This window comes from Monodon monoceros, unplaced genomic scaffold, assembly GCF_005190385.1.
Source record: "Monodon monoceros isolate NGI ecotype Baffin Bay Population unplaced genomic scaffold, NGI_Narwhal_1 Super_Scaffold_11, whole genome shotgun sequence".
In the NCBI taxonomy this organism is placed as follows: Eukaryota; Metazoa; Chordata; class Mammalia; order Artiodactyla; family Monodontidae; genus Monodon; species Monodon monoceros.
Genome location: NW_021703767.1, coordinates 121,701,271 through 121,715,055, shown reverse-complemented (window position 1 = coordinate 121,715,055; position 13,785 = coordinate 121,701,271). Strand labels below are relative to the sequence as shown.

Genomic DNA, 13,785 nt, shown 5'->3' with positions numbered 1-13,785 from the left:
TCAAGGAAGTCACCAGTCATGCAACATAAACAAATTATTTACACACTTGCAAGCCCTCTAAGAAATGTGCCCCAAGAAGCATTAACTTTGTTTTTTCGTGTGCCATCCTGAAGACCTGCACATTTTATTTTTCAGATAATTTAACATTTTTAATAGAGTGTGTTCTCTACCAAGTGGTAATGCTTTGGTACTATTCATATAGGACTGCTTATCCTAAAGACTTGACATTTCCCCAAGAGGAACTTCCGCTTTAGAAGTTTCATCTAAATTAAAATCTTTATCAAACATCAATATGGAGGGAGGTGACACGGGATGCAACATATACAGTCAAGTTACCTCTGTATATTTAGAAATTACTCTTTCAAGATATTCGCACCAGAGAGCTTAGTCTGTCCTGCTTAATATTCAGTAGTACAGGTTTGAATCATCAGAACCTTGGCAAGACCTTAATATTTCAAAGTTATTAACAACTACCTATAGGGGCAAGTCCATGTTTACTGAGTTATGACAAATTTATTATAACGAAGGAAAACAAGTATAGCCAGCCATCTTTAAAAAATGCTCTAACCACTGCTTCTGAATATAGAAAGACTAAAACTACATACATTTATCATAAAACAAATCCCCTCTGTCCCCTGAAATTCCCCTAATTTCATTCATTAGAAGGGGATTTTTTTTTTTAATAAATGGATACTAGGAAAGCCCAAGGGGATTTTTAAAAAAGACTTAAAAGCACTTTACAGCCGCATTCAGCTTTCCTATGAAATACTCAGCATCTTAAATATTGGGTTGGCCAAAAGGCTCGTTTGGGTTTTTCCATGACATTGTACAGAAAAAACGCAAACGAACGTTTTGGCCAACCCGATATTATGTACATTTTTTTTTCTTTTAGTAAGCTAGACACTGGCTTCAGAGTTTGTGGAACTGAAGGAAAAATAACCCACTCAAAACTATCCTAAGGGCCTCCCTGGTGGCGCAGTGGTTAAGAATCCGCCTGCCAAGGCAGGGGACACGGGTTCGAGCCCTGGTCCGGGAAGATTCCGCATGCCGCGGAGCAACTAAGTCCATGCGAGCCTCTGCTCCACAAGAAGAGAAGCCACTGCAATGAGAAGCCCGCGGACCGCAATTAAGAGTAGACCCCCCCTTGCCACAACTAGAGAAAGCCCACGCACAGCAACGAAGACCCAACGCAGCCAAAAATAGATAAATAAAATAAATAAATTTTTAAAAAACTCTATGAAAAAAACCAACTATTCTAGAAATCGTCATTTGGCAGAATAGCAGGTATCCAAGTTAAAAATAGGAGGGTCGTTTTGTTGCTTTGTTTTCCAAAATTTAAATTGTTTTTTGTTTCCTTTCTACATAAACCTCAGTCACCACGCATGAGTGGAGATGGGCAGAGGCTCTGGCCCCTGTGCCTCCGGCTTCTCAGCAGCTGCTTTCTCATTGCTGCAGCAAGACTTGAATAGATGTGTGTCAGATGAGGACTTCCCCAAGACAGCCTTTATAGATAATGCCACAGCGTACTTTCTGTATTATCCAGTATGTGAGATCCAAAATGGAAAACACTGTTAGAGCCAGAAGCCATCTCTGTATCTGAGCCATCATCTGACTGGTTACTATAACAGGGAGATTGAGCTGGAAAGGCACTTGAGGTGGTACTGTGAGCATCAGAATTATGACGTTTAAATTCCTTTGGCAGTTTGCTGATCTGGTTGCTTTTTATCCTGTTTCCAGATAAGAGTTTTCACTTTCTCTGGTTTCAGTGTAGTCTTTAGACTGGGTCCTGCCCTTGCATCTACCACGTGATTCCAGGTTTTTGTTTTTTTGATCCTGATGGTAATTTCTTCCAACTTTTCACAGCAGGACATGGGCATTACAGATGTCTCCTGATCAAGTCTCATGTAACCGAAAGCAGCTCTGGAAGTCCTTTTCATAGAGTTTACTGTCAGTGAATCGAGAACTGGAGGATTTAGCTCTGCAAATACAGCAGCCCTCTCTACTTTGGTATATCTTTGGCTTGTGAAAACCAAACACCTCTTCTTCTGGGCAATACTCTTCCAAAAGCAGCCGATCCACATGCAATAACGTACTGAGGTGTGGAGTGCAGGAGTGCATACCAAACCAATCCCCCCCTCCAATCACTCCCTCCTCCTCAACTGCCATGTCTAGAACGATTGCCTCCTGCAGTTCAGCAGCAATTAAAATTTGAGGTTAGTACCAATCAGGAAATAAAGTAGCAGTCCCCTCTACTTCACAATGAGCTTAAATGTTTGTTTTGAGCCAAGCAACCAGTTGTGGCCACCCACAGTTTCCCCATCAGTTTCTCTTTCTACATTCAGTTAAAAACTACAGCTCCCAAAAGACCCCCTCGGTAGGAATGGGGGTCTGGAAGAGGTACAGGTGTGCCTGACCCTAAAGCAAGCTCATTTAGCCCCACCCACCCTGCCTTAATATCATTCTGGAAAAGCACCTAGAAGCTTGTTTGTTTAAGGGGCAAGGGCTCAAGAAACCTCATCTTGTGCTGGTCCTGAAGGAATCACTTAAAGATATTAGCCAACAGCAATGAGGAAGGAAAATTATAAAAGATCTGGCAGATGACACAGTTCAGTGGAACCTCAACAAACATGACAGCCAACTAACCCTGGAATCCCCACAAAAATGAAGGCCTCAGCAACCACACCCCGGTGGGCAGCCCCAGGGGCTACGGGACGGAATGTGCAGGGGGCAGAGTCTCCTTCCACGATGCCATCTGAATGAAGTTCCAAAGTAAACGGTCACATTGTGAATTGCTATTGCTCTTACAGGAATAATTTACTCCACATAAGAACTTGGGCTCCCTCCTTACCAGTTTCAGAAGCTTCATTAAATGTAATTACCACAGCATTCACTATGCCAAAAACATGGAGCTACAGCCATTGTCTTAAAAGAAATACATCTAAAATGGTGCAGGCACTCTGGAAAACAGTCTGGCAGTTACTCCAAAAGTTAAACATTGAATTATCATATGACCCAGCAATGACACTCCCAAGTATATTCCCAAGAGAAGTGAAAACGTATCTGCATGCTAAAACTTGTACACAAATATTCATGGCAGGATTACCCATGACAGCCAAAAAGTGGAAACAATCCAAATGGCCATCAACTGAGAATGGATAAACAAAATGTGATATAGTCATATGACAGACTATTATTCAGTCATAAGAGGGAATGAAGTACTGATGTGTGCTGCAACATGAATGAACCTTGAAAACATTATGCTTAGTGAAAGAAACCAGACACAAAAGGCCACATATTGTATAATTCTATTTATATGAAAAGTCCAGATTACGCAAATCCATAGAAAGTAGATTAGTGGTTGGCAGAGGATAGGGAGAGAGGAGAATGGGAGTGACTGATAACAAGTGTGGGGTTTCTTTTTGGGTGAGGAGAGTGTTCTGGAATCAGGTAGTGGTGATGGCTCTACAACCATCAGAATATATGAAAAACCACTAAACTGTACACTATACACAGGTGAATTTTATGGCATGTGAAAGATTCCTCAATAAAACTGCTGTAAAAAAAAGATAGAACTAACCCCCCCACAAAAAGTTAATACAAGGGTTTGGGGGAAGTATGGCCAGAGTGTCAATTTTTATTCCTACTTTTTGGAGTTTCGTTTGTTTTTTTTTTTTCAAAATTTCCCTCTCTAATGTGCAGCTATTACTTCAGTAACTGAAGCTCTGGGATCAGAGAGATTCTGCTGGATTCAAATCCAATCTCTTTCTGGATGAACTGGATAATCTTGGGCAAGTCAATTATTCTAAATCTCAGTCTCCTCATGAAAAATGGGGGGAATAATATCAATGGCCTCATAGGGCAGTTGTGAGAGTTTAATAAGAGAATGCTGTAGATCAGAGCCTGGCATATTCGTAAGTGCTCAAGCAATATTAGCTGCTGCCAGTTTTGCTATTAAGAATACAATGCAGTAAAATAACATTACTAATTATCATAGGTAGCACTTACATAGCACTGCTGTGGTGCTTTACATAATTTTAAGGTGTTTAGTCCCCACAACTGCCTTGTGAGGTAGGTATTCTTATGCCCATTTTACAGATGAGCATTTACTGTGGAGTAGATGCACACTTGCCAGTGACATGCAGTCTGTACATTTTGTGGGAATTTAGGAGCAGGTAATGAGTATAGAGAGCTAAGGCAATCAGGGAGGACTTCGTGAAGGAAATGGCCCTGGAAGGAAAGGAAGGTGAGCCCTGGATAACCCCACATGGGTGGGAAAGTGTGGTGAGGACCCTGCAGGTGAAATGGAAGTTACCAAAGAGGCGGGAAATATCAACATTTGTTCATTGTGGGTGATGAATACAGATTATATTATTTCCTGCATTTCTGCACCTTAGAAATAATTACTAATTAACAAAAATTTAAAATATTTAATCATGTTGTAGAGGGATAAAACATTTTCTTTCCCTCAGTCTTTGACCTTCTTGTATATACATACAAGAAAAAACTTGCTGGTTAGAAAAATGAGTAAATGCCAGTTTCTTTATTCTTTCTAAAATAAAGAATATTTATTCTACACTAATAGTATACTATACTAAGCATTGCTTGTAAACACCGTACTGTTGTTTGTGATCCCGTACGAGTGTCTGTATAAGCCTTTCCATGCACTGAGTGCTACTCTTAGGTAGACACCAGGAAGCATAAATGCTGGGTCATAGATCCAATTATTAAAACGTGAATCAAGCAGGGGCCAATGGGAAATTTCTGTACTTCCCTTTCAATTTTGTTGTGAACGTCAAACAGCTCTAAAAAAAAATAGTCTAAAAAAAGTAAATCAGAGACTGGGCAGGCTCGCGTCCCAACTCCGCTTGCTTACCGGGCATCCAGGTCGTTTCTCACGTGGTCGGGGCCGGGAGCGTGAAGTTCGAATCCCCACGTCTGCGCGGGCCCAGGCGGCAGCCGGTGCAGCCCTCCGGGAAGGAGGACTAAGTGCGAGGACCTGGTGACCCACTACCCTCCGGGCACGCGCTCTAGCCCCGCCTCCCGGCCCCTTCCATTGAGAAACCCCTTAGCGATCACGTGAAAGAGGCATGCCGGCTGCTTGACGTCACGCAGTGCGGACCAATGGTAGCTTCTGTTTATATCGCGGGGGGGGAGGGTCGGAATATTCACGCCCCCGCTGCCGCCGAGTTGCCCTCTAGCGCGGGTGGTGAAACCTAGCCAGGGTGGGAGGCGGCGTGGCTGCAGCGCGGCGGGGAGGGCCGCGCCGGTCGCCTTCTGCAGCCGCGTCTCCGTCAGTTCCCGTCGCCGTCACTGAGGCGCCGTGCGGCTCCAGTCCGGGGCGGAAGCTGCGGCCGTCGCGGCGGCCGGAACCGCGTCCCGCCTCAGCGCCCGGAGGACATGCGGGAGAGAGAATGAGCCAGAGGGACACGCTGGTGCATCTGTTTGCCGGAGGGTACGTCCCAGGAGGGGCTTGCAGACTGGGGCTGAGGGCGCTGGGCTGAGGCCGAGGGCCGTGGCCTGAGACGCGGGCGAGAAGGGAGAAGGGGCTTCAGCCCCGGGAACCGAGTGAGGCCCGGGCGGGGAGGGGTGAGGGGACTGGAGCCGGGGGAGCTGAGGGAGCCCACGGGACTGAGGCCGAGGCGGGGAGGGGTGGGAGGGCGACGCCGGCAGGACGTCAGGCTTTGGGCCCGCGGAACCGGAGCGAGGCCTAGAGAGTGGCCGGCGGGGCTGGCGTCCACGCAGGCCCAGTTCACGCGCCGCGGCCTAGCGGACGTCGGGGATGCGGGGCCGTGGAAGGCCAGTAACTGTAGGCCTCACGTAGGTTGTTCGGCCGGGGCGGCGTTAGGGGGGAAAGCGGGAAGTGCGGAGGCCGAGGACAAAATGGGCGCCGGGCCTCCTTCTCCTTCCGTCCCTGGTGCGCGGGCTGCGGGGCTGCCTCACGTCGCTCACGCCCCGCCTCGGATCTCCGGCAGCTGATTTCCGGGCCCTCGTCGGCCCCGGTGGGTCGTCAGGGGGCTTCCGGCGCCAACTGGAAGGCTTTGGGGTTCTGTCGCCCGCAATAGCTGTAGGTTTCTAGGTCTTGGAAAATTTCCTTTCTCCAGGTTGCAAGATGCGCTACAAAGCGACAGTGCTTCTGGGGTCGGATTCTATTCCTGAGAACCAGTCGTCTTGTACACCCGCTGCTTTTCGTCTACTTAAAAGGAGAAAGTGGGGGGTAGGGGAGAAGTCAGAAGCTTTGGCAGTAGTTACTGTGTGTACAAGATTAAGACTAAACTTAAAGTCTCAGTTCCCTGATTGCCAACTTGAGTACTACAGATCTTTTGTTCACCCAGTTTAGTCTCCTTTTTAGGTTCTTTCCAAATTATTTGGAGAGTCGTAACAATTTTAAATTTAGGAGTTACTTCTTATCTGTAGGATCACAGTCTTATCAAAAATGGCTACGGTGAATTATGCTGAGGCGCTTTGCTGCCATTATGACCATATAAAGTCGCATCCCTTTAAAGCATACAGTTTGTTTTTAAATCGACTACTTTACGAATATTAAAGTAATACATAGGCGGTTCTATTCACAGTGGCTTGATTGGAGTTAAACGTGTGGACTCTATTGCCAGTTATGACAGTACTTTCCTTGAGTTGGCACATTCATTGAACAAACATTTATTGTACACCAATTATGGGCCAGGCACTGTTCTGGCATTAAAATACTTTTCATTTAATACTGTTCATTTAATTCGTGAGACAGGGTTTAGGCAGGGTTTGCTTTCTATATTTCTGATACGAAAGAATAATCTTGGCAAATTAAATCATTTTTTAAAAACGATTAGCCATGTAGATGTTCTTGTAAAGATGTGCAAATAATTGGGTTCCCTCCTATAATTAGATCATAAGGTAATTTTTGAAAGTTAGGATACCACACATCTACTTTTGGCCACTATTTTGAGCGAAAAATGGACACACTTTTTGATTTTAAATCATCTTCATCTGTAAAATGAAGAAGTTGTACTAAGTGATTTCTAAGGCCCTATTCTAGGTCCTAACATATTTATTGCTCTGCATTCAAGATTCAGATGTCAAATTTTGTTTAAAATTTATTTGAAATGTTAGCTTGATTGCACTAACTTCCCAGTTTGGATTAGGATCATCAGCCACGTTGTTGTTACTAATGCCTGTCAAGGCCCTTATGGTTAGCGTTTTCTTTAAAAACAGAAATGGGGCATTTTTGCAGCATCTAAACCCAAATAGATTTAGGAGCCCCTCTACCCCCAAAAAAAGAACCTAGCATATGCAGGTTTTTTAGAGTATTAAATGAAGTACTTGTTTATAGGTCCTGACACAAGATAGGGACTCAGCCTTATAAATTTTCTTTTCCATCCCATTTCGATTTCATGTTTATATGTGGTCTCATAAGTCATTTCAGTAAAACTTGGCTTACCTTTTTTAGAGAAACAGTAGAACTAGGAAGGATGGTAAAGATCATCTGGTTTTGCCCCTTCAAAATATGGGAAAATACCAAGGTATAAAAAATTTACCCAACATTAAACAGCTTTTCATACATGTAAAATGAGAGTTAAAATAATCTCTGAAGAACCTCCCAGCTCTATATTAAATGAAATCATTTAGAATAGATTTCTGTATGAAATTTCTATAGAATATTCTGGAAGTCTGTATGCTAAGCATTATGGAAATGCAAACTGAGTTGTGGGTAATATTGTTCTTAATTGAAGATGTCTAGTATATCTCAAAGTTGCATATTTAGGCAATCTTTTTTTGGACGTTCTTCATAGAAAACTAGATTTCATTTTTTTATCATGATAGAATTATGTAAATTAGGAGTTAGGAAACTTATTTTTTACTTTAATAATAACAAGATAGAGAAAAGGCGAGAGATCTTTTTATTAGCCGTTGTGCAATAACCAATAACATTTCACAGTGGCATTTAATCTTTAGACAAAAATTGTCTTAAGGTGGAGCCTTTGGATTGTTTTCCTGATGGTTATAATTGTATTTATTCAAATATGTGTTTATCAGGATCTCAGATTTCTAGTAGCCTTATAGATGTATTATTAAATCAGGAAAACTTGAAACAGACTAGCACTGGACCTTGAGTCTGGGTGACCGACTCACATGCATAACTCGTGCTTTCTTTAACACACCCTTTGGTCCCATTATGTTTTTGTCAGGGTTAATATTCAGAGTTTGTAAGGTCATCGGTTAGGTTGATTGAGTTACAGAGGCTACTCACAACTGCCCCAAAAGGGTGTAAATATGATTTAATTTTAGCTATGCTTTTAATAACACTATATGTTTGTGTATGAAGACATAAGCAGTATGTTTTAAAATTCTTTTATAGATCTACATTGTTTAGTTGTGTGTCAGCTGCATATGTCCACCAAGAGGCAGTTTGGGTTTTTTTCCATTTGAGAGAGAGATTGCCTCAAATGGGAGGAATAAACCTTCAACATTTAAGTGGATGAATTTCCTTCCTTTGTAGCTCCTGTGACAGCGAGAGCTGAATACATATAGTTAGTAATACATATAGTTAGTAATTTCAGATTATCTAAGAAATGGTTTGTTTTTATATCCTGGAATTAATCAGTCCATTCATTTATCAAATCATTTATTTTTCATTCAGTAAGAAACTCCATTTGGGTGTCAGATAATGTTGATTCTGTAGAAATTTTGTCATAATATTTGTTAAATTACTTGCACCTGTTTCCTTGTAAAATCAGGGCAGAAGTAGACTACTTAAAAGTATAATGTGGTTTATTTACACTTTGTCTACATTTTTTATTAGCCTTATTTCCATAATTTTTATAACCTTTTTCTTTTTAAAAATATATTTTAATTCTTACTAATAGATTGCAATACTAAGGTAATTTGCTTATCCTGATGTATTCTCAAACTTATTTTCCTGTAAGGGGATTAGTGTAGTATAGCATTGTGGGTCAGGGACGCCTGGGAGTTTCCAAGACCTTTTTGGTGGTTTGAGACATTAAAGCTCTTCTCATAAAAATACTAACACATTATTTGCCTTTTCACTGTGTTGACATTTGGACTGATGGTGCAAAAACAATGACTGGTGAAGCTGCTGTTACCTTAGCATACATCAAGGCAGCATCACCAGACTGTGCTAGTAGTCACTAGCACTTGCAATTTAAAAACACAGGGTCTCTTAAGAATGTTCTTGAAGCAGTAAAAATTAATGTTTTAAATCTTGACTCTTGGGATTTCCCTGGTGGTCCTGTGGTTAAGACTCCATGCTTCCACTGCAGGGAACGTGGGTTCAATCCCTGGTCAAGGAACTAAGATCCCACATGCCACATGGCACGGCCCAAAAACAAAAAATCTTGACTCTTGAGTACACATCTTCATTTCATATTCTGTTTGGCAAATGGGAAACATGAGTAAAGCATTTCTACAATTGTTTCATCCTCAAGCTGAACTAGCCTCTTTTTTCATGAGAACCACTCTTAAAAGAACAATTGATAGAGAGACTATGACAATTCAGACTTGAGTATTTGGCAGATATTTTCTCAAAAAAATGAAAGAAGTGGGCCTGTTGGTTCAAGAAAAACCACAACAAATGATAACATTTGTTGCCATATGATAAAATCTGAGTTTTCAAGCAAAAATTAGAATTTTTGAAATCTTTTTTTTTTTATCATTTATTTATTTATGGCTGCGTTGAGTCTTCGTTGCTGCATGCGGGCTTCCTCTAGTTTCAGTGAGCGAGGGCTACTGTTCATTGTGGTGCGCGGGATTCTCATTGCTGTGGCTTCTCCTGTTGCTGAGCATGGGCTCTAGGCACATGGGCTTCAGTAGTTGTGGCTCGCGGGCTCTAGAGCGCAGGCTCAGTAGTTGTGGCGCACGGCTTAGTTGCTCTGCAGCATGTGGGATCTTCCGGGACCAGGGCTCAAACCCATGTCCCCTGCATTGGCAGGCGGATTCTTAACCACTGCGCCACCAGGGAGGTCCCTTGAAATCTTGAATAGATAGAAAATGTAATTTTTAAAATATTGTATCACAAAACGTATCTACACTTGGAAGACCTGTATAATCCAGTGAAGCAATATTTTTCAAATAACCAATGCATGATGTTATAAAGTAGTGCATAGGTAAAAGATTCAGAATGTAAAATAAAGCAATGGATTTTAATGTAACAATATAAAAAGTTTATTGGTGTAGTTCAGATTCCATATTGCAGCTAATTTCAAGAGCCTACCACATGCCCAGTTTTACTGTAATATTGAAAAATATCCACAGTTATCTGAAAGGGGGTGTTGAATTGTTACACTAAGTAAATTATATCATTAATTAAAAGATTTCAGTGCCATGGTTGGGGAAAAAGTGGAGTAGGATAAAGGGGAGTAATGGGGGTGCACTGTAGTTCTAAGTAGGAGGATAGTGGAGTCTTTTTGAGAAGGTGACTTTTGAACAAAGACCTGGAGAAGAGAGAGTTAACTATTCAGAGGGAACAGGCAGTGAAAAGATCCTAAGTAGGGTAGGAGCACTGAAATGAGGCAAGTATAGCCAGAGTAGTAGGCCATTGTTAGGCCATTGAAGATCTTTGGCTTTTCTGAAATGGGAAGAGTCATTGCAGGAGTTTTAAAGCCAAATTCTGGTCGTACCATGCTTAGAATAGACTGTACATAGGGCAGGGCCAGAAGTAGGGAAATGATTTGGCTACTGGAGTAATCAAAGTGAGAGGTAACGGTTCTTCAGAGAAGGTTGTAATGTACTGTATGTGGTGTGTGAAGAAAAGTCAAGAATAACTCCAAGGTTTTTAGTTTAGGCACCTAGAGGGAGGGAATTGCTGTTAACTGAGATGGGAAGGTTGTGGATGGAATAAGGTTGGGGGAAGATCAGTATGTAGTTCATTTAAGACGAAAATTTGAGAAGTAGAAAAGTCAAAAAGCCAGTTGTTTAGGTGGCTGGTTATATTAGGTAACTCCAGGAAGGAGCTCTGGACTAGAGATAACACATTTAATAGTTAGTGGAACATAGATGATGACATGAGCCTAGACAAGGTCAGTAAGGGAGTGAATATAGAGCAGAAGAGAGGAAATTTCAGCAAAAGAGATCAGAAGAAGAGCAGGAACCAGCAAAGTAGACTTAAAAAGTGCCCAAGAAAATGTGTTCTGAAAGTCAAATGAAGAAACAAATATACAGTATTTAGGAAGGACATATGTTATTGTCCATTAAGATGAGGTCTGAGAGCTATTAATTATTGAATTTAACAATTGTGGAGACCTTTGGTTACCTTGACCAGCAGTTTCCAAGGCAGAGCAGGGGGAGGGAAATCTGATGGGAGTGGGAGAGAAATTAGAGACAGTAAATAGGATTTTGAGATTTGTTACAAAGGGGGATCAAAGAAACAAAACAGTAATTTGGGTGGGGGGTGTTACTTTTACTAAAACTACCACATACCCTCAGCATATTTTGCTTCTGTAGTGAATTTTAGTCTTGATATCATTGTTTTTCCTTACATTGAAGACTGTACATCTACATCTTGGGCTGTATGATAACGGCTTTTCTCTGTGTTTCCATGTTTATCAAAGTTGTTGGTTAACATTTTCTTTTTTTTTCAGTTTATCAGTGTTTTGATTTTGCTTTAGTATTTCAAATAAGCCTAGCTTGTTAATTTTTTTCCTGCATGAGAAACACTACATGTACCCCCCCAGCCAAATACCATTATTTTCAACCACTCTTATATCTGACTTTTCATAAGTTAGTCTGTCGAGTATGTAGAATATGTCCTTCATTCTTCAAGAACTTGTTTCTTGCCTGAACGTTAAAGCTTCAGAAGAAATAACCTCTACAAATATACTATCAGAGAAACAATCTTTAGTAAGACTTTCTAAATGATTTTTATGGAATTTCAGAGACAGGCTACATGTTTTGAGATTGCAAAACTCTATAGCTAACATTTCTTTTTTTTTTTAATTTTTAAAATATTTATCTAATTTTGGCTGTGTCAGGTCTTAGTTGCAGCAGGAGGGCTCTTCGTTGCTGCACGCGGGCTTCTCTCTTAATTGTGGTGCCCAGTCTCCAGAGCATGTGGACTCAGTAGTTGCAGCACGCAGCTTAGTTGGCCCGTGGCATGTGGGATCTTAGTTCCCTGACCAGGGATTGAACCCTTGTCCCCTGCATTGGAAGGCAGATTCTTAACCACTGGACCACTAGGGAAGTCCCTATAGCTAACATTTTAATGAATCTCTTTCTTAGTGGTATTTCTTAATATGACTAATGCCCTAATTAGGAAATTACAGGGGAGTGTTACCTGCAGCAGAAAAATGACAAAATATTTTAACCTATTCACTTTGCTTTACAAAGCTAGACACTGCAGTTGTCTGACAAAATAGTTTTGTTTAATGTTAACAAATATATTTCTAAAGTACCTGCATATACGTATATATGTGTGTATATACGTACATACACATACACACAAATATTGTGGACCCAATCAGAATAGATTTTGTCCATTTATAAATTAACCTTGCCTATTCAGAACAAGTGTCCTGATCCATACATGCTCAAAAGGTCAGAATCAAAGATATGTGTGGAACAGCCACAGTCTTAGAATCCCATTTCTTTTCCTTGACCCATCCTTTCCTTAGCAGAAACCTGGGGCACCTTAAATTCCTCCATAGGTGTGGCTAGTTAAGTTCTCTAAAGCCAGGGGAACTGAATCTAGTGGTTCAGGCCCTTGGGGCTATCCTGCTGATCAGGTTTTGCATCTGCACTGACCTAGGGATGACTCTTGGCATCATGGCTGAACTGATCTGCTTGTTACTAATATTTACTTAGTGAACAATTTCTTTTTCCCCTTTCTTATCTTCCCCCAACCTCCCACATTTCTGATTCTTGTGTTGCTGTAACTTGGGTGAGGGAGGGTATTTTAGGGCCCTCAGAGTCCTTTCTCTTTCTTAAAGATCAATTTTCCCAGATTGTTCCGTTTTGTTTTTTTTAACCAGTTTCTTGGTTCCATTGTGCCTAGCTTCAAAAAAAAAAAAAAATTTTCCATTCTAAGCAGCTTTTAGCCATTGCTTTACTCAAGGGATCCATAGCCCTTGAGTAGTTAGAACCCCTGACATGTCAAAAAATTTTATCTTCATTATATACAGTAAACAAGTAGAAGCCACACTTGAAAGTTCTGAGACATTTACTCCGAAATTACCATAGGCTAAAAATGTGTCTACATTCCAGTAAATTCCTGGGGTGACTTGATTTACTTATTGTATAATTTCTCAAACATCATGAAAATAGAATAGTTTTAAATGTCTTGTAAAGGTGTTTCGTGATAACCATGTTAAACAATTCTTAAATATTCTCTAAAATCAATGCATAGTTACATGATAACCTGACTCTCACCAAGCAACCTTGGCCTCATATCTTTAAAAGGTATGACATTTGCCTTTGAAACTTTAAAATTGGCATTGATCCAAATAGTTTTACGAAGAACACATAGTTGAGATTTTCTAATGTGGATACACCAAGGGTATAGGGGCATTTTACAGTTTTATTTGATTCATAACCTTAGAAACCCCCTTTCTAGATTTTTTTTTTTTTTTTTTAATTTTTGGCTGCATTGAGTCTTCATTGCTGTGTGCGGACTTTCTCTAGTTGTGGCGAGCGGGGGCTACTCTTAGTTGCAGTGCACGGGCTTCTCATTGCAGTGGCTTCTCTTGTTGTGGAGCATGGGCTCTAGGAGCATGGGCTTCAGTAGTTGTGGCACGCAGGCTCAGTAGTTGTGGCTCGCGGGCTCAGTAGTTGTGGCTCGCGGGC

At 41.2% G+C, this 13,785-nt stretch overlaps 1 protein-coding gene and 1 pseudogene across 1 annotated transcript in view; one reads left to right on the top strand and one right to left on the bottom strand.

The window, feature by feature from the left end:
• Positions 1 to 1,373: 1,373 nt before the first annotated feature.
• Positions 1,374 to 2,166, bottom strand: LOC114890354 (annotated as a pseudogene).
• A 3,022-nt stretch (positions 2,167 to 5,188) lies between these two features.
• Positions 5,189 to 13,785, top strand: part of SLC25A36 (solute carrier family 25 member 36) — a 39,523-nt gene continuing 30,926 nt past the window's right edge. The window contains exon 1 of the mRNA XM_029214444.1: positions 5,189 to 5,452. Coding sequence (XP_029070277.1) covers positions 5,412 to 5,452 — 41 coding nt within the window. The 5' untranslated portion in view covers positions 5,189 to 5,411. The remainder of the gene's footprint in view (positions 5,453 to 13,785) is intronic.